Below are 22064 nucleotides of genomic sequence, written 5' to 3'. Positions count from 1 at the left end.
AACATTGTGAGGAAACCGGACTAAGCCTGATAAGGGCCTAACCTAGCATTCAATTTATTTATTTATAGTAGGTACGGCGATTACAATAATACACTGTGCATTCATTAATCATTAAACGAATGTAATTGGAGTAGAACTCTATAGGTACATCATATTTGTACCGTGCAGCGCCATCTGCTTTATCTGTGAAACTCAGGTACGATTTTTTCTTGAAATTTGCAATGCTACATTTAATCCGGGACATACGAAGTAAATACAAACCGTATTTTACTTGCTATCTTGTTGGCGATCAGACTGAAACAGATTTTTAGGGCGTTGACACACTGACCTTATTCCCATGCTTTGCTCTTTATATTTATATTTAGTTTTTCGCAAATTAGGTACTTACTTCTACTTATGAAATCTGTATTAACTTTGATGAAAATTTAGTAGCATGTAAAACCACCCAACTATTATGTAGTCCAAGACCTACTGCAACTATGGCCCAAGATTTCAATAGGCCTGCAATTAAGCATCAATACAAATGTTATTTTTGGCTTAGTCTGTGTTTTTTCTATATTTTAGAGAAATATTTAACCTTAGAACTACGAAATACATTTACGAGTAATAGTACACGTTAACGAAGATCTTTGAATTAATTTGGACCATATTTGGGAGCTTTTAGACTATAGTATGGTAGTTTTACGGCACTTGGTTTGGATGGAACATCATACGGCTATTAAGAATATTAACTTTAGTACGCATAAATTTGTATTTAGCATTCATGTTATGATAAAACAATCGATAAGCAGGGTAACAAGGAACTAAAACAGTCATTAGTTACAGAACGACTAAGTCAAAGTCAATAACCATATCCCAAGTTCCGCAAGTCATGTGCATTATGAAGTTAAACGAGTTCGAGAGGAAATGAAAAGTAATTTCATTTTTCACGTCTATGAAAAAGTTTTAATAGGTTCCGTGACTCTCTGGCTATCTAGATTTTGAGAGCGCTTAATGGTGTTCTTGTGTTCGGATAATTTATATTTTAAGATGATAATAAGCCAGCCGTCAGTGGCCGTTTCGTGTCAAATTTGACGTGGGTTGGTGAAACTGTCACAGATATTATAAACGCTGTTTTTGTTTCTTAACTTCTAAAAGTGATGAAGGTTGAAAAGAATCTGGGTATGACTGAGCTTTGGGGTAATACGGCATATGGAAACTACCAAGTAAATACCTGTAACTTCACCTAAAATTCGAGACTGAATGAAGTCATTTGTGTCGTGATGATTTGCTTCAATTTCATTGTATAAGTATTTAAGGATAGTATTTAGGATAGTATTTACTACTGGGGTGAACTTCCCGACATATGTATTGCAATAAATAACAGTATGATAGATTTGCCGCTACTGAATTTAGCTTGACTTGCAAGAAAAAAACTACCCCGGTTTAAGCTTAGGGGAGTTAAACTAAAAAAAAGATCCACTTTGGAGATAAGCCGAGAACGGACAAACATGGTGAAATTATAAAGCCTGGGCCATGAAAAAGCCGCTCCGACCTACATATATTTTTACAGATGTATGGTGGACACATCAGCTTCACGATTTGAGCGACATATTAGAGATGTTGCTCGAAAAACGATTAGGTACGCATAAGCCATTATAAATTATTAAGAGCTATATGTTGTTTATGTTTAAGTTGTACCTATAGCCTACATTTAATATATAGGATTCAACGTTAATGTAAGTACTCATAATATTAAATATATTAAAAACGGGTCACTCACGTATTTTAAGTCGAAAAAACTCCTCCTCCTCCTCCTTCTTCTCGTCGAAGAAGCTCCTGATGATACTCCTCGGTACGGAGTGAAACATGTCGAGCGTTTTCGACTTCAAATACGTGAGTGACCCGTTTTTAATATATTTAATATGTCTGTGTCTCACGGAAGTTTTGTTATTAAAATTACTCATAATATTCTTGTAAACATAACATAATGTTCTGCTGATAAATACAACTCTGCACGTTGTCGGTTTGTGAATAAATGTCACAGCGGCGAGACACCAATTTCCTTGAAAGCACGTTACTGACATTTGATACGGCCGTCAAGGCCGGTAGTGTGTTGTGCTATATTAGTAGGCAACTGTCTGCCCTACTGGGTAAAGCTGGGTCCACATTAGTATAGTTTAAGCGTATCGCGTATCTTTTCTCGCCCAGACTAATGATATAAGCGTTCGTGCAACACGATGGAGATATTATAGCGGAGTAACTTGTGCCAGAAATATATGGAGCACTGCACTTTTGTCTTATACAACTAAGATGATCTAGTGATGTAAGTAGTAGGAGATTAACCCCTGGCTACCTCCCCACAGGGGAAGGAGAAATAACCTACCTGTAGCTATAAAGTTGGTATCGTTTTCATATAAATTGAGAATGAAGGACTGCATTTTAATATAATCGTTATAGGTACTTTATCAAAGAAAAAAAACAACGGGTTGCACTCCGGGAGTGCCGACAGAAGTGAAAACTCGATGACTAGTCCAAAATGTCTGCAGCACTATGTATAACTGACCCATCCTACTTTCTATTGAAAAACTTTAGTTCCGAAATTGCTGGCCAGTGAGCTTAAATTTGTAGTTAATTGTTTAAAATTCGAATAGAAATTGTAAAGTTACCTTGCAGACCTCGCATCTAAATATATTTGATCATGATATTTTGAGTTTTATTCACCAGTACTAGAGTTCACTTTTATTAGCCATGTCATCAAGATGTAGCTTTATTGAATTATATTGGAGTGATATAATCATATAAAGTTAGAATGTAACTGTGAGATCCTCGTATTTCAGCCCGTACAAGATTAGAACATTGAGCTTTATTGCTTAATGTAAAAGTCCAGTTTTAAATAATTGACCTGATTATGATACGTTATGACTAAATTTCTTTGGTAAATAACATTGTCCGTCTCACATGACGTCAGCGCCTTACGCGTTACGCTGTCTCGAGTTTATCATTTTTTCCCCACCTCATAAAGTGCTCAGCGTCGCTAAAGAAGTTTTCACTTCAAAAATGTATTTATTATGCACGACAATGTACATTGTACGTATTATGTTTGTAGCCTACAATATCGCAGTGTAGTAATTTTGCAACGCTTTCAATAAAATTTAGGAATTTAGCCTATTCATAATAATGTTAAAGATTTTGTTCATTAATTTCGTTGTGACAGTTATGATAATTTCTCATAAAATATATTTCAGAATTTGTTCTATTATCCCCGTGCGTAACATCGCGTTTAACACATATCCTATGGTTCTACTTACGTCTAGTAAAAATCATAACTAAATGCAACTGGTTAGAACAATTATATTGTTCAAATGCTACTCTTCTTTCCCCTGCCCTTATCCCACGTTATGTGGGGTCGGCACAACATGTTTTTTTCTTCTATTCTCCTCTGTCTTTCGTCTCCTCAGCACTCACTCCTTTCTTTCTCATGTCCTCTTTCACACAATTCATCCATCGTTTTTTGGGTCTACCATCCGCTCTCCGTCCATCAACATTCATCCCTAACATTCTTTTGCCTATATGGCATTCATCCCACCTCAATACATGCCCATACCACGTTAACCTACTACTCCTCATTTTCTCCATTGTTCAAATGCTACTACTACAAATGAACCACCCCCGTTTATGAAACGAGTAAATTTAATTCAGCAAGTGCGAATACACATTAACAAAGCCGTGCGAGACCGTGGGCGCTCCGAGATCACAAGAAATTATACGCCGAGTAACTTTCATCGTCGGGTGCAAACCTATAGGAAACAGCGGGCATATAATATTGGCAAAACGATTTATAAAGGAATAAATTTAAAAGTGGAAAAATTACTGTCTTGGGTGAGACTTCCAGAGGCCGTGAGTTCAAGTACCCAAGACAGTAATTCTTCCACTTTTAGATTTATTCTAAGCTTAATAGCATCGTTCGCAAACGTTTCTGCTTGTTAAAATTTAAGATTTATAAAGGAATTTAATAAAAGCTTGTAAAAACATTACATGCGTTAGGTAGGTAAATTAGCATGAACACAAGTGTACCTAATGCCCATACAAGTATAAAAAAGTTACTAACTATTTAGAATAAGAACTATTAAACATATTATTAAAAGAATAGACAAAACAAGCAAATATTAGAAACAAAATAAAAAACTGCGAAAATGCCCAAATACACTCGGTACACTTTCTTCCCAATAAGACTACGTAAATCGAATTTTGTCCCATCTACATCCTTTAAAGTAGCTGTTTTCTCATCGTAACAGTATCGTAAAAGTCAACATTGCCTACCAAACCTCTACCAATAAGCTGTCCTAACAATGGGAGAAAGTCAACCAAAGGTAGCGGCTTTCCTGTGAATTGTCCGTCTCTTAAAATATTTGTTAGTTTGCTTCGGAAAGGCTGACCTACATTCGTAACGTTTCCATCTCAGCGGAACAAGGATATTTTTGTTTCGCTTAACGCTACTTTGTGCATTCTAGCATGTACCTACAGCTTTAATTTAATTAAAACATGAAATTACAAGATAAAACTAAATTTATCTTTTAGGGCATACTTTTTACGAATTACCCGTGAAATAAAAATATTTATCTTATCTTGATAGGTTCATATAATATAACATTAATTAGTATTAATACCACGTTTGTTTTACCAGTAGGAAGGTAGGTCATAACTTTCGTTTACTCGTTTTAGTTTATCATTCAACTCCCCATTATTGCACGTGTTACGAATAAAATAGCTCAGTAATATCACAAAGAATATTCCAATTAACTTTCAATTTAACTTTATGTTATATCATTCAATATCTGGCCCCGGCCCCTTGAATAACTCAATTCAAAACTACAGAGCAACATTAAATTTCAGTTAATCGAAAACGATCGAGTGGAGCTTTACGGTCAGGGGTGTTATTCCAGTCTTCCAAAGAGGGTTCAGGCGAACCATACTTATACTCTCCAATACTGCGCAGCTGAACAGATTACCTACCAGGTTACAGTTACACTGGTGAATCTGGGCTTCGAATGGTCTAGTCTTTAGAATAGCCCCAGCATCGAAGTTCGCAACTCTAGCCACGCTTATTGGATTCAAACTAATTGTAACAATACGAAATATTGTAGCTGCTAATAAAACTACGTTTTGTGGTTTTCGCTGGTGGCTACATGGCGGATAATGGTTTTATTAAGGGTTTTTAGATTATTGCCGACATTAAACGGTTTATAATTCGCTAACGTACGCCGGTATCATTAAATGGTGAAATTATACTGATCTAAATAGCATGAATATTATGCTTCGGTTAAAGGACAGTGCATAGCAAGATATGTTGTCATTCCGGACCGATCCTATTGACTGGGAAAAAGAGTCTGAAGACCGCAACCACTGGAAGAAGACTCTGGGTGAGAGAGCAATTGCACACGATGAAGCATAGTTTAACCTTCTTCACACAAGGCGAGAGTTCACACACCAACGCGCTGATTTCTCATTTTGGTCACGGCGGTGGCGGTGCACGGTGGCGGTCTATGGGAGAGGCCTAGCAGCATACGAGTATAACAAATAACAATATAAGAGTTAAAAACATTAATGGTCTTTGTAATGGATTATTTGTGTTGTCACTTAATATATTTAAAACGGTTTTATGAAATATATTAATCTATATAATACCTTTAGGTAGGAGTAATTCTTGTATATTTATATATATATTTCGGGGATCTCGGAAACGTCTCTCTAACGATTTCGATGAAATTTGCTATATGGGGGGTTTCGGGGGCAATAAATCGATCTAGCTAGGTCTTATCTCTGGAAAACCCCCATGTTTGATTTTTATATGTTTTCCGAGCAAAGTTCGGTCTCCCAGATGTATTAAATAAAATTTATTCTATATAATCGCTTAGTTACTCAGCTCAGTGTATTGTTTTGTTTAGTCTTGTGTAAATGTTCTTATAAACTTTTAAGTAACGACATTGTTTTGTATCGTTATCTTCAATTGCTAATGTTTAACAACAAAAATAAAACTGTTAAGTCCTCCGCAATATCTAACCCCATAAAACAAACCATATTTTATCTTTGTTGCAATAAAAACTTGGCTCTAGCCACTGTTAGAGCCGCTCAATGCCTTTATCGCAAAGTCAAACTTTCTCGATTGCCTGTAGCAGAAGTGCTCTTGATTTCGATATCGTGAGTTGTTAACAGTCGTTTAACTTGCTATTAATAGCTCAAACTATTCTACGCCTTAATAGGTGGTACTTAGATAAGATCGGCTATGGTTAGGTTCAAGTTTTCATTAAAAGATTTCTTGAAGTTTGCCTTATTGCTTCTAAAACAGTTTTTTATTCATCATTATTTACTCGATTATTAATTAGAGCGTGCGTTAAGTATTTATTGTTGTAGTATTATATATTATTTAGTATTTTCATAGTAGAGAAATTGTTCAAAATAATTGACCGTGTTAACAAAAGTGTTTGTTTTTGAGTTTCTTCAAAGCAAAAGTGATTAGGAAATTTCACTCAACCAAGTTTATGAATGTTCGGGCTGCGACCAGTAATGTTCCTATGAGATGAAACACTAGGCCCAATTTTTTTCGACTGATCAAGTGGCTAGTCAGATACCACGTTTTCTTGTGCGTACCTATAAGGGATTTGCGATGACTGGGCACTTTAGAGACGAAATTTTCAATAAGCTTTAAATAAATTACGGAAAAAGGAAACCGGAAACGGAAAATACAGTAAAAATAGGACATAAAGTAAATATATATGCAGTGGTATCTCAGTAAGGGTACCAAGAAGCACTATAATAGCTATTATTGACCATGAAACCAATTTGTAGTAATCAAATGCATTTTGAACCTTAATTTTCATTTTTTTTATTAGTACTCGTAAAAACTCCGCAGAAGCGTAAGGTGAAGCTTTAAGGTTCGATTCGCATGGCGACTGCAACAACGTTGTTATTGCAGCGTTACTGCTGCAGCGTTGACGCGAGCGATGTCTCTGTCAATTTCCTTCCCGGCGTAGTGACATTCACAAGCGATAAAAATTGTATCTTCTGCTTTAAAAAAGTATTGGAAAAATAAATTATTCAAAACCACAAAAAGCTTATCTCAAAAATAAAGTGATCCCGAAAAAATTAAATACCTAAAAGCGACACGATAAAAATGACGAAGTAAAAGTGCGATCGTTACTGTCAGATGCATGTAGCGCTGGCAAAGGAAACCCATTATTAATAGCCAGCCAGCCCACCGGTTTCCGTTAGGGAATAATATATGACATTTTGGTCCGGGAAACTCGAAAATAGGAGAATTAAGGTGAAGGGGCCACACAGTGTAAACGGGGCGTTTCGATCCAAACATATATTTGTTTTGAAAGGTTAAAAAGATTCTTTCACAGCGGTTAATACAACCGAAATGGTTTTTCTGGAATTTTGAAATTTCAAATCGGACTACGTTTCTCGGAATTATTATTCTCGGAAATATTATAAACCAGAACCCTCCTTCTTGGAATTAAAGTCGTTTAAAAACAGTAAGGAATTAAGAATATGATTTCGAAATAATTAATCAATTGAGAGAAAAAGTAGTAACCAAACAGTAGTGGCCAAACAGTAGTAACCGCAATTCCAAACGTAGGTACCTATCTTATTTTTTTTTCGGAAAAATCAAGTGTCAATTTATGTTTATTATTTCCATGCCTATAACTGATTTTTGTTTGTGTTTTATTGGGATTATTAAACACAATTGTTAGAATACCTTAAGAAAACATGAGCCAATCAGGATAAAGAGAATACACCTGTAGCAAAACATGAGTGAAAAAGTGGTAAAGATTGTTTTTTTTTTTCCTTCTAATATGTTCTCAATGCTCAGGTGAAAAGTTATGTGTGCTACACGAAATCAAAGTAATTTACATATTGTGCTTTTGATTCTCTTGTTACGCTCGTGAATCTGTTACAGAATCATTCGATTCGCTTCCACGAGAGTCAAATTAAGCACTCGAAGAAACATCGAAATTTGTTCACTGTCTTATTGCACAAATAACTATTGCAATTTAGAGCACCACAGTAATTCGACACACATACCTAATCGTATTGAGCTGAACTTTGATGTTTACTGGTAGATTGGACTTATTGAATAACAGAATATTACTTACCTAAAATGATTAATTTGGATAACATTGAAACGATCTTTGCGGTGAAATAATCATATAAGCATTTAAGCAGGCCACTGACGAGCCCTCCAAATGGATGCCGTTACAATGGATTCATCCAAATGGACGGCATCCTAATATTAAACATTGTACGTTTTTGACATTCACGGACCGATTTTGGATTGCAGCCACACTATTTGGACTGTTAGAAGGCTCGTCAGTGGCCACCTTAAGTTACATTGCGGACTGTTGGTTACGTCCAATTCAACCGATCGATCAAAACCCGCAATGTAATGAAACTCGCATGCGAGTTCTTGCATCGTCTAAATGAGCCCGTGGAATGTTTTCGGTTACGTTTTTCAAACGCTCAAGATAGGCAAGTCAAGTCAAGGCAAGAAAAACAATGGCAAGTTCTATAAGTACAGCACATAAAGTCTAATGCAGGTGGTATCTGAAATAATTTTCCTTAACAACCATATATTTATAGTGAAAAGTAACTTATTTTAGATTTAATTGCTCCCCGTTCCTCTATAATGATGTACAAACAGAATCCTCCAACATATAAAATTGTCCGCAAACCCAAGGATCTTGTTACGCTTGCCTATTCTTAGTCGAGGATCTCAAAATCAGGGTTGTGTGTATAGCCCGAGGTGCTTAGCGAACCGAATTAAATATAAATAACATGAGGTAGTAGAAGGGTCCCGAATTAAATTAAAAATAAAGTGACTTGTGATGACTGCGGGGTTCAATTTAAGAAGAACTTTTATCTTATGATAGGTATCTGTTACATATGTTATATCCAAAACCGTTACAGGTATGGGCTTCGAAGGAAAACATGCCTACTACACATTTGAATCTTATTCTACAAAATCATTTATTTACAGCGAGCTGCCAAAGTACGTGGCTGTTTTATGAATGCATTGCATACATAATGTGTCCCTAGTACCTTAACTAAGAAGTATTTTTTGAAAATTCTTCTACGCAATGGATATTTTCCCTAGTGTAGTGAAAATGGGGTTGAAAAAAAGATGTCAACTACTACTTAAGCGAAACAAGTAATGGCGGAGGCAAATGTAGGTACCTACAATAAATAAGAAATAATTATAATCACTTATGTAATACATATACCTATACATAAGAAGAAGGAAAAGTTTCTGACTTACGGATTATTATTAATTACAGGTTAAGTAGATATTTATCCAAAAATATACTGAGAGAGGTTAATATTCTTTTGGGAGAAATATAACATTTTATATTACTAAAATGTGCTCAAAATAAACAAAAATGATCACTCTCAAATTCATAATATCTTGTATAAATTTGTTTCAACGATTTTGTTTTTCATATTACACGTGATTCTTCTTTTCATGGAATTAAATTTCTAGCTGACGTTATCACGTCGCCACAATGCCCTCTGGAGATAAAACCGCAGCTATCTGACTTTGTTCAGGTCGAGCGTTGCTGACTCCTGGCGTCTCCCTCGTTAGTGAAATTTTGACGTCTTATGGATATCCCCGAGAGTGTTTGACTATTAAGAAGAAGTCTTGAAACTTGCTGAGTCTATAATTTTCTAACCACGTTAGGTATTCCTTAGAATTACTTTCTGATTGCGCTCCTGAGATGTTTTTTTATTCTACAGCTTAGGTTCTAATTCTAAGTACACAGTACCTATGTATAACATTGTTACCATGTAAGAACCATTCAATTATGTATTTAAGATACCGACCGGTCTGGCCTAGTGGATAGTGACCCTGCCTGCGAAGCCGATGGTCCTGGGTTCGAATCCCAGTAAGGGCATTTATTTGTGTGATGAACACTAATATTTGTTCCTGAGTCATGGGTGTTTTTTATGTATATAAGTATGTATTTATCTATATAAGTATGTATATCGCCGCCTAGCACCCATAGTACAAGCTTTGCTTAGTTTGGGGCTAGGTTGATCTGTGTAAGATGTCCCCTAATATTTTTATTTTTATTTTTTTTAAGATAGGTAAATATGTTTTTTTTTCATGGTTGGATTATATTAGGCACAGGCTTACTTCTATAAGAAAGACATCGGTCATGCAAACCGGATAAATTGTGTAGTATAAATTTCATATGAATATTCTTTTTCTTACCCCGGCCGCTCGGTGGCGCATCAAGTAATATGTTCTTGTATATAAATACTATGTCTATGACGTTATAGCAGTAGAAGTACCGTTTGGATACAAACTACCCCAGCATTACTGATGCATTAACGCGTCGCGACATTGCTGCCGCTAATGTCAAAAATCCGGGCATCAACATTTACGGCAGCAATACGGTTAATTGGCGGCGATGTTGCGCCGCAGTTGCCATTCGTATAGTATAATTTATACGGTTTCTTTGATATTACCAGCTGTTATTTCCTCATTTAAGCGATATCCATTAATTCACTCATTCCTAAACAAGTGTTAAGTTTTAATTAATTAAGACTGTGACAATTTGAAATCCAAATAATACGTAACACGCATTCTTTGTATAAAAATGCGCTTTGTAAAGAAAATGTTGAGATGTGTGCGTTGTGCGCGGGTCATTTTCCATAAAAAAAGTTTATGTAGCTTTAATATTTTAAAATTTATTCATTTTGTGAGTCTACCATGATTTAATAAATTGGAAATATACAAAAAGGTCCCCTCCAAAAACCTGCAGACTTTTTTAAATCGTGACTGCCCTTCTAACACCGATGATGAATTCAAATAAGCTTTCAACAGCATTAACTTGAAATTAAGATTAATATTAATGGCTTACAGATTACGAAATAACCTAATGAATACGTACAAAATGAAAAGTGTTTCTTGATATAAAGTTGTAATAATGTTTTAACATTGTCTAATTCGAGCAGTTCAAGTATTCGTGTTCATTAGTGAGTCATAGTACTACTGAACGGTGCCGAGTAACGTAGCTATACGTTACTCGGTACTTCATGTGTATTTTCTAAAGTAGGTATTGCGATTAATGGATTCGTTTTTTCAAATATTTGTAAAAATGTAATAAGGGAGATCGTTATTATTCAATGTAGCTTTACTGGTTATTTTCGCAGGTTCGCATTGAATTGGCATTCTTTTGCAATTTATTGATGTTTTACATACATTTACATAGGTAGGTATGTGATATATTAAAGTTAATGTAACGCTGCCTCCGTCCATGTCAGTCAGGGGGTATGTCAGTCTGCCTCAATGCTCCACAGAAAGAATTCTATCCATCAATTTAACATTTCCCCTTTATATTAAGAAAACGAAAATGAAAGGAATGCCTAACGCTTTGTATTATAATGAAAATAATAAGGATTTATGACAAAGCAGCAAGGACATATTATTCAGAAAATTTCTCAAGCCTTGGCTGTAACGGTTTTGTTATGGATATGATCTATCACGTTGAAAAAATGTCATTGTTGACAGCTGACAGATCATATCCATTACCGTTTGATAACAAGAATATTACTATCTGAACAGACCTCCAGACTAGCTTTGTAATTATAATTTTAATCATCATCAATATTTAAGAGCTATGCTCTTGTCGGTGGAGTAATCGCTCTTCAGCACTCTTCTCTTTGCTGGGCCAGCCTGTTAACTCCCTCTTGCGACACGACAGAAACTCTATCTTTTATTTGGCTGAGATATGTGAGCCTGTCTGTGGTCTAATTTGCGTAAAATAAATTACAATTTTTTTTTCTTTGTTACAGATTTACATGCAATAAAAATAGTGAAAGTTGTGGTGCCAGAAATAATCCAATATGGCGTTCAGGACGCAGTTATACTAGATTGTGATTACACATATGGGAACGATACGTCGGGACTAGTGGTGAAGTGGTTCTTTAGGAATAAAACGCGACCAGTGTACCAGTGGATACCGTCACAGAAACCGCAAGATTTGGGTATTTTAAGGAGTAGAGTAGACTTGACATATAAGGTCTCGAATGATCCGCTGAAGATGCACCGAGCACTAAGGATAGTGAAACCGAATACGGACATTTCTGGAGACTACACGTGTGTGGTGTCCACCTTTATGACGGAAGATCAGAGGACAAAGCAGATGATTGTTTTCGGTAAGTAATTTTCTCATTTGCTGCTTATTTTCCGTGAATGACTAAGGTAAAATCGAAGTTGTTTGGTTAATAACTAGAAAAGACAAAAGATCTGCATATTATTAAAGTAAAAAAAAACTGCGTGAATCTTTATACGTAACAAAACTTATCTCGGACCCCAGATCAACCATACAAAACCACTACGGAGATAATATATTTACCTACAAGCATTTATAAATACGGAACCCTGAAAAAAGGATTTAGAACTGGTACAAACAATATTTTTAACTTGTACATATTTTACAAATGTGTTTCTTGTAAAATTGGGTCCCCGCTCTTCAAATAAGGTTAGGTCGAAAATAACGATAACTCGTTCCGAACCGACCTCGAGCATTCGACCAAAGTACGGTCTTACACATTCGCCAACTTATGTGCAAAATATTTTATCACTCGCCTTGAAAGCTAGGGAACGTTCGAAAACTTTCTATCAGAATATTACCCCACTTTCACAAATATAACATAGAAATTACTATAAATATTGAGGTTTTTTTAACCGGGACTTACATTAATCTAAGACGATCTAAATTTCAATAAAATTTAGAAACAATAAACAGTGATGTGCACATGATTTGATTTTTTTTTCTTAGAGGGCAATTGATTAAGTCTTATTTAACGCGCATTATTAAAAACTCAACTCAAAACTGTATTTAATTAGGTACTATGCTTTATACCTCTGGTCGCTCATACAACAATACTTGCCAAGACAAATACAATTTTGGTTTGTCAAAATTAGAATTCAAAGTATAATGGAGGGGTCTCTATTGTTTCCCAAATAGTTTTAAGTCATAAATGTCATAATGTATTGTTTGTCCGAATTTTCGTTAGTCATAATTGGTTTTTCTCAGAAACGCGCAACTTTTCAGGGTTGCCATAAAATAAACCTAACCTAACCTATCCTATCTATAGAGTAACCTTACGAAAATCCTGAAAAATTAACGGTTTCAGTTTTATGACTAACGATAATATGACAAACAATACATTATGACTTAAAACTTTATGGGAAACAAAGGGACCCCAGAATGGAGTGGGAGAACTTTTATAGAGGTTAGGTATACATATTTTATACTACGTTTGTGGCAAACAAACGGCACGCCTGATGGTAAACAGTCTCCGTAACCTATGGACGCCAGCCTCTCGAGATATGTGTGTGTATAAATAAATTTAGAACGATAATTAATACAAGAGGCACATTAAAAGTTTTTTTATAGAATTTGGAATATTGTACTAATTAGGCAGTCAATCTTAATATTACCGCTTAGCTAAACTTTTTCTCATTAGGATGGATAAACTCCGAAAATAACCTGAGCACAATTAACCGTGACTTATTGATTCTCCGAGTAAAATTACGCCGATTTTCAGCTTCGGAGCTGCAACGATTCGCAGACTGGTCCTTTGACATAGTATCATTTGGCAGAATTACATTATGCAGAGTACTCGTTTGCAAGTAGATGGATCAATTGATAGGCACTCCGATTTACTGTTCGTAGAATGATCGTTTGGCAACCGTCATAATAACCCAAGAAACCAGTCCTAAATAATCCTCAGAATTTTGATATCAGTTTAACACAAAGTAAACTAAACACATTTTTGTTATACATACATATATGTAGACTGAATAAAATGTTATTATTAATGTTACGAAAGACTGACACTATTAAGTGGTAATATTTTTCTATACTGGCTGCCGCCTACATAACATAAATGAATAAAATATTTTTGTGAAGAGGAGTACCTAAACCGATATTCAATAAAGTGTATAAGCAATTAAAGTTTTATTTTATGACTGTTATATTGTAACATTTATAACTCTGTTAGATAAAATAAGTTTTTTTCTATGAAGCGAAGGTCAATAAATCAGGTTTCAAATTGATAAAGTTACAATAGAAAGGCCTCAAGATTGCTAATAAAAATTTTGGCAACCGTAGTGATATAAAAAAGTGCTACGATTTTTCGAAATCTCTACTGGCTGAACCAACTGCACCTTAAGTTACATGATTCGACAACATTTTACAAACACCCAAGGCGAAATTCAGAGTGGCCAGTCCAGTATATAACAAAATACCTCTTATACAATCTCCTTCCTCCCTACTATTGTGTTTTTTGTAGGGCTTAGCAGTTTTATATTGGGTAGGACGAGGTCAATTGAACCCTTTTCCATTTTTTGATAACAACAACAAAATAAATAATATGCATTAATTTGTATCCACGAGTGTCTCTTGACATGTCTCGATCTGAGAGGCTTTATTAACTGGTTATTACATACATATCCACCCCTCAGAGTATAGTCAGTAATAACAATTTTACCCTGTATGTTTTTGGTGATCGGATAAGTAAATATCACTAGCAACGTCTATGTAGCACTAGTCTTTAACATCGGTTAAAGTAAAATTAATTAGTGGCTTCTAATTCAAATCTATTCTAGTTTCAATATTTGTATATGGCTATGTAAGTTATCATGTCTGTTTAAAACAATTGTCAATTAATGGTTTTCAAGTAAGACAATATAGGGTAATATTGAGTTTGAAATATCCGTCGCCCGTCGGGGTCAATTGTAACACAAAAACTAAATTAGAAAAAAATACTTACTTAAAGCTTAATAAAAGATGCTGGAGCATCAATTTAAAAATGTATTTGGCTCCTATATGATTTTAACTTTGTATCGTTAAATTTTGATTTCAAAAGTGGTTGAATTGGCCCCGGTCTACCCTATGTCGGCATCTGTTTTCCGCCCACATCTCTTTTTATCCGATGCCTTCTGGTCTGCATAAAAAGCTTTGTTCGCAAAATGTCAAATATAAGTACTGTGATCTAAGTCGTATGAGTTATAAATGCTTATAATTTATAAAACACTGCTAATACCTTATAACAGACAACGTAGGTACTTAAATACTATCAAATAACTTAATTCCTGGCCCAATGTGAAACCTTTTTACATTTACTGGCATTACATTGATTATAAAAGTAAAATTACTATGACACTGTGAAAACGTTTTATGGTGTCTCAACCTTCCCTAAGAATCACTGTATTGATAGAAGGAAACCACCTGAAAATCGGTTTAGGAGTTTTTGAGTTCATCGCGCAAACATAACAAAAACACACACAGACAGTTCAGTGGGAGATTTTGTTTAATGATAGTGATTAGGTGTAATAAAAAAATTAACTAGTTTCCTGTTCAGGTATACAGGGTGTCCCTAGCCATTGGACAAAGCCGAAATGTACATATGCATTAGGGTATTTAGAACCAGTATACAAAGTATCATAACAATCGGTGTAGCAGTTACGAAGAAATTAACAAATTACGATTTTTTTCTTTGGAGCAACCTGTATGTGTTAGTAGCTCCTGAGGTAATAAATAGTATGAAACCTTCTTCGACCGTTTTGATTATCTTTTTTATTTATTACATTAATAAGATTCTGACTTTTGACAAATGTCATCATTGCCGCACATTTTCAAACAAATTGTTAAAAGCACTGCCAATGATTAATACAGTATGTTTCTTTTTGTTGTCGATTATTGGAAATAACTTTTGTTTGATTTTTTTTTTTTTACTTTCGTTCTAATTAAAAAAATATTACTGTTAGAGCATTTCTGAGAAGTAGCCCTACGTGGGATTTCAGGGTTTGTCCAATGGCTAAGGTCACCCTGTATATACAGGATGAAATTTTAACCACCGTTCATACTCTGCGTAGTGACGTTATAGGTCATACTGAACAACTTTTATTATGAGGCCAGTGCTGAATTGGCAAAAAACAAATTGGCTATCCCATGGAAATCAGCGGCATCACATCAACCGGAATGTATGAAACAGACATTTTTTTTTCGCGATTTGGCATTGGTATACATATTTCTAATTGTAACCTGTAATTTTTAACCCTTATTAGTGCAAGGGGATTTTATTTTCCATTAGTGAATTAAAATGTTGTACCTCTGAAATACTTCAAGTTAGCAACAGCTGTAGGGGTGGGTTCAATGATCTTGGTTTCTGATGTTCCAAGTTGCTGTACCTAAGTACTATGGAATATAAATGAAGAACGAGAATTTGCAATATCTATGCATAGTGGTGAACTAGGAGCCCAATGACCCTTTCTCCCTAAATATAAAATTAAAGGTACTTGCAGGCGTAGGTATTACAATTTATTTAGGTATGATACTGATCTGTCCGTGTCAAAGTGACGTTTTTGGTTGAAGAAATGTCACTTTTGACACTGACAAATCAGTGTCATATCGGAAACAGATCGAATAACTAAAACTCTAATACCCACGCGTGACAAACGAAATATTAGTGTGACTAAGATAATATGTATGTTAGGGTGGTTCACGTTTGTATGGGAAAACAATCTCTAGCTAGAAGAAGTGGCAGCGGCACCCGCTCATTTTGTTACACTTATTATGTTGACAAAATACGCCAAGTTTTTTAATCTTATTCAACTACAATACAAGGGGGTGCTCAAACACTTTGAAATTTTTCAAAGTTGTATGAAATCCAAAAAATATATATATTTTATTTTTATTGTGATTCAAAAATTATTAAGTAAAAAAACATTTTAATTACTATTTTTTATGATTTTTAGGTGAAATTAAAATAAAATTACTTTTGCAAAATTATAAAAAATAGAAATAAAAATGTTTTTTTTTTACTTCAAAACCTTACTTTTTTTACTATCAATTTAGCACAAATAAACATTTGAAAGTATAGACAGGTGCGCACATATTTATGTAGTAATTTTAGTGTGTAATTACTTAATATAACGCAATTGTTTTTTGTATGGAAAGACAACCACCTTAATAAAATAAGGGGGTGCCCCGTCGGAAAATATCAAAAACTGTTTTTTGAACCACCCTAATATATGTTAGTACCTATACCTTACCCGTCTATGTCTGCTGATACGTTATCATGTTATCGATTCATTCACTCTACAGTTCTATCGAATCAGGTTTAAAATTGGTATTAATTTGAATATGTTCGTAAGGACAATTTGATATTTAGGCAATACCACATATACTTACCTGCGTGATAAATACTTCTGAACAATTTACTCCCTTACTCATAAAACTATACAAGCTTCATTTAGTTAATTTATGTTTTATTGCTTGCTAAAGAAATTAATAAAGGTAAATTTTCATCAATTAGTTAAATATACTATTTCACTAATATGTGTACATTTTATTAACATTATATAATACTTAATAAGCGTATAATAAGTTATTACCAAAATTTTTGTGCCTTTTTCAATATTTATGAAATAATATACTTAATTTCAAAATTTCATATTAAACAGCAATTTCATGCAAAACAAGGAAAATGCTACAGTGTACAAAAAATATACGAGTTATTTTTTTTACACATTCTTGTGTCAAAGTAAAGATGTTATTGATTACGAAAAGTATCATTTAATTGCCAAAAAAGGGTTACATATATCAATTATATGTTTAAATAAGCGTCAAAATTCGCCCTTCGGCGTCGCTCACGCCCTTTTTGGTCATGTGCACACGTATTTTAGGCATATATTTACTTTTACTAGAACCTGATAAGATAATAAAAATAATTTATTATCTTATCAGGTTCAAAATAGTTTTCACGGTTCTGTTATAAGTTGTAAACTCCAATTTGTGCACAATATCCGGGTTAAAGTGCCTTTTCCATAAAACCCCTATTTACGTGGCTTTACCGTGTCATAAAAATATACGTTATAAACAAAAATAAGTATAGGAATCGAGTATATCGGTAACAAAAAGGTGTTATTTAATGAATAAAACTTGTTAAAAAAAAAACATAAATTAAATTTATTAAAAATATACATATATGTATTATTGCTATATATAATCGAATAGTAGAGGGCTAAAAGTATATACCAAGATTTTTTTTATTATTTTTTCCTTAAATAATAAAAAAATTAGACATCCTTTTTGTGGGGTTCCATTGCTATATTCAAGAATTTTGGATTTCGCTCCACCCTAGCCTGCATCCATGGCATGTCTTATAAGAATTTCTACTACAATTCCACGTCCAAAGATAAACATTCTTAAAAGCTTCGGATTTGTTTCATGCCAACTCCGTTCCGGTCGACAAAATGTTTTTTTTTTTCTTTATTTAGGTAGGTAGTTTTAGCGGATGGTGCTGGGTCTAAAATACGGCGTTGCGTGAACAAGAGATTTCCTTTGGCAGGATTGGTCCTTAGGACCCAAGGATGGATTTAAGAAGTGGAGCCACCGAGATTTTTGATGTAAATTTTTAGGGGGGGGGGGGGGGGCTCTCAAGTTGATCTTGATATCTATATCATTTAAGCTACTAGGCCAAGTTTGGTATCGTTTTTGTATAAATCGGGGATGCCGAATTCATTTCTGATATCATAATGACACCATTCAGAAGTAAAAACACATAAAATATGAAAAAAATACTTTTTTTTAAATTCCTCTTCACGCTTAAACCGCTAAACCAATTTAGTTAAAACTTGGTACAGAGATAGTTTGCGTTCCAGGGAATAACATAGCCTACTTTAAATCTCAAAAATCATCCTTTAAGTGTGTGAAAAGGGAGGTGGAAATTTGTATGAGGATTCAATAACCGCTGAACCGATTTAGATAAAATTTGGTATACAGATATTTTGAGTCCCGGGGTCTTCCCGTTCCCGAATAAAAACTATCCTATGTTCTTACATAGGATAGTTTTTATTCAAAACAAATCTCTTAAAAGTGAAAAGGAAGGTGTAAGATTGTATGGGGAATCAATAACGGCTGAACCGATTTAGATGAATTCTATGTCTACATCTTTGATTTACTTGAAAATGATACTAAACTTGACATAGAACCTAAACTTAAACAATTATTAACATCAGACGTCGCCGACGCTTAAACCCCCCCCACCCCCCACCTGCATCAAAAATCTGGGTGGCTCCACTTCTTAAATCCATCCTTGGGTCCTATTTATTATTATTATTGTGGTGTTGTGGGCCTTTGAGTGTCGCATCGACCAGCATTGATCTATTGTGACGGCCCTTTAAAGTTCATTACTAATGCCCGTTGCATCCAGAAAGTTCCAGATTCTTTGGGCCGTAATGTTCTGTACCTCATAGGGTTGCACTACGTGTCGCCCTAGGTAGGTACTTCTTTTTGACATTAGTGGTCCACAAGAGCAGAGAATGTGCATTGCAGTCTCCTCTGACTCCTGACAGAACCTGCATGTCGCATCTTGTTTCTTCCCAATTTGAAACATATGTTTATTCAACTTACAGTGTCCAGTCAGTATTCTGGTCACCGCGCAGGTTTTGTGCCTTTTGAGTCCTAAAAGCTCCTTAGAAGTTCTGCTGTTGAACCCTTTGATTAGAGCTTTCGAGTGTTCTTGTCCTTTAACGAACTTCCACCACTCGGTTGCTCTCGTTTTTTCTAACTTGCTGAGCAGAGAATATGCATCCCGTTTTGTGATTCCACAGAACGGTTCTGGGCCGACCAGGGGTGTGTCTGCGCCCTTTCTAGCAAGTTCGTCCGCTTCTTCGTTTCCGTTAATGTCGGAGTGCCCTGGTACCCAAGTAAGTGTGACCTTGTTGGAGTTAGCCAGTGCATTTAGGTTTGTTTTACAGTTCTGGACTAGTTTTGAGTTTGACTCAAGGGATTCTAGTGCCAGCAGAGCAGCCTGGCTGTCTGAGTTGATGTAGATATGCTGGTGTCTTAGGTTTCTATCCAGGTTGAGCTCCGCGCATTTGTTGATGGCGAAGACTTCTGCCTGGAAGATTGAGGCCTGTGTGCCCATGCTGACGCTAGCTCTGAGCTTAGGTCTCTCACCATAGATCCCACATCCTACATCATTGCCTTTTTTGGAACCATCTGTATACCAAACGTGGCTTCCCTCTTCGACGTACATTTGGTTGTTGATCCATTTGTCTCTAGGAGGTATTTCTACTGTGTACAGTTTGGTGAGATGACATTCGGTGTGCGTGTCATCAGTGGGCATGCTAAGGGTTCTATTTGCAAAGACCCAGGCCTTTAGATTGGCTAATGCCTGAGAGCGCCATTTTGGCCTGTTTAGCGTGCATATTCTGTAGACGCACTGCTTGGCCTCCGTTTGCACCTGCAGGTGGAGTGGTATGATGTCTAGCAGTGCATCTAGGGCCGCTCCCGGTGTAGAGGAGAAGGCGCCTGTTGCTGTTAAACAAGCCGTGCGTTGCAGGCTGTTTAGAGTGTCTATTGCTGTCTTTTGGTTGGTTTTGTTACACCAGACTGCGGAGGCGTAGGTGACAATTGGCCTCACTACCGCTGTGTATAACCACATAGCAATTTTGGGTCTTAAGCCCCATCTTGCTCCTGCCATTCGACAGCATGATCACATGGCCATTTTCGCTTTTTGCATAATGTTTCTCAGGTGAGGGTTCCAAGTTAACTTTTGGTCAAAAGTGACCCCTAGATACTTGACCTCTTCCGAGAACGGTATTATTTGTCCATTAAGTCTTGGTTTTATTAGTTTATCGAGCTTCCGTTTCCTTGTGAATGGTACTATTACAGTCTTGCTCGGATTAATGGACAAGTCATTTTCTCTACACCATTTGAATATTGTGTTTAGAGCTCCTTGCATTAGGTTGGATATGGTGCTGAGGCAAGGGCCTTTGACGATAACTACAAGGTCGTCGGCATATCCTTGTGTGTCAAAGTCTTGGCCTGACATGATTGCAAGAAGTTGGTCCACTGCTAGGGTCCATAATAGTGGGGATAGAACGCCTCCTTGTGGGCACCCTCTAGTGGTATAAAATGCATGCTCTATATTATTCATGGTCAAAGTGGCTACTCTGTTCGAGAGCATGCTATGTACCCATTTGGTGGTGATTTCGTCTACTCCCTTTGATGTCATACCATTGAGTATGGTCTCTGTGGGCGTGTTGTCGAAAGCACCTTCAACATCAAGGAACGCACATAGAGCGGTTTGCTTTTCCTCTAGGGTTTTTTGCACCTTGTCAACCAGGTCGAGTAGGGCAGTCTCCGTAGATTTTCCCTTTTGGTAAGCATGTTGGTTTACGCTTAGTGGTCTCTCCACCAGGTATTTCGCTCTAATGTGCTGATCAATGATTCTTTCCATCGTTTTGAGTAAGAACGATGTTAGACTAATGGGTCTGAAGGATTTAGGCTGTGAATAGTCCTTTTTCCCTGCTTTTGGTATAAATCGTACCTTGACCCTAGTCCATTGATCTGGTATAATTCCCCACGCAAAACTTGCTCGGAATAGTCGGAATATTCTGACCAGATTCTGGGAGGAGGAGGTCCTGTCCTTGCTGTAAAAGCGCTGGAAACACTCCGTCTTCTCCCGCCGATTTAAATGGTTTAAATTTTCCCAAAGCCCATTTAATTTTGTTTGGTCTAAAGATGTTAGTTGCCAAATTCCAGTCTATATTGCGTGCCCTGTGGATTTGATTATTCCTTTGGGCGCATAACTGTGTGTTACTGGTTGTGTACGAACCGGGGAAGTGGGTGCCTCTGAGCAGGTCTAGAGTTTCCTCTTCTGTGTTCGTAAAAGTGCCATCTGGTCTTTTAAGAAGACCGAGGTAGTTGGTTGGTGTCTTGGAGAGTATTTTGTGAATTCGTGCTCCTTTGTGAGTTTGGGCAATCTCTTCACAAAACCTTCTCCAGGACTTCCTTTTTGCCTTCCTGATTTGTTTATTATATTCAGTCAGCTCTCTACCATACCTTTCCCACTCATTCGGTGTGGTAGAGTGATTGAATATGCGACGTGTGGACCTGCGGAGGTTTTCTAGCCTTTTGTTCCACCACGTCGTTGAGTTAGTAGTTTTTGACTCCTTCAAAGGACAATTTTGTTCGTAGGCCTTAAGTATGCCTTCG

At 35.9% G+C, this 22064-nt stretch overlaps 1 protein-coding gene across 2 annotated transcripts in view; it reads left to right on the top strand.

The window, feature by feature from the left end:
* LOC134806872 (uncharacterized) overlaps positions 1 to 22064 on the top strand; it is a 72371-nt gene that overhangs the window by 27665 nt on the left and 22642 nt on the right. For both annotated transcript variants that reach the window (XM_063780286.1, XM_063780284.1), the window contains exon 2: positions 11839 to 12201. In XM_063780286.1, the coding sequence (XP_063636356.1) occupies positions 11839 to 12201 (363 nt within the window). The remainder of the gene's footprint in view (positions 1 to 11838; positions 12202 to 22064) is intronic.

This window comes from Cydia splendana, chromosome 3 (genome assembly GCF_910591565.1).
Source record: "Cydia splendana chromosome 3, ilCydSple1.2, whole genome shotgun sequence".
NCBI classification, from domain to species: Eukaryota; Metazoa; Arthropoda; class Insecta; order Lepidoptera; family Tortricidae; genus Cydia; species Cydia splendana.
This window is presented reverse-complemented; position numbering and strand designations above follow the sequence as displayed.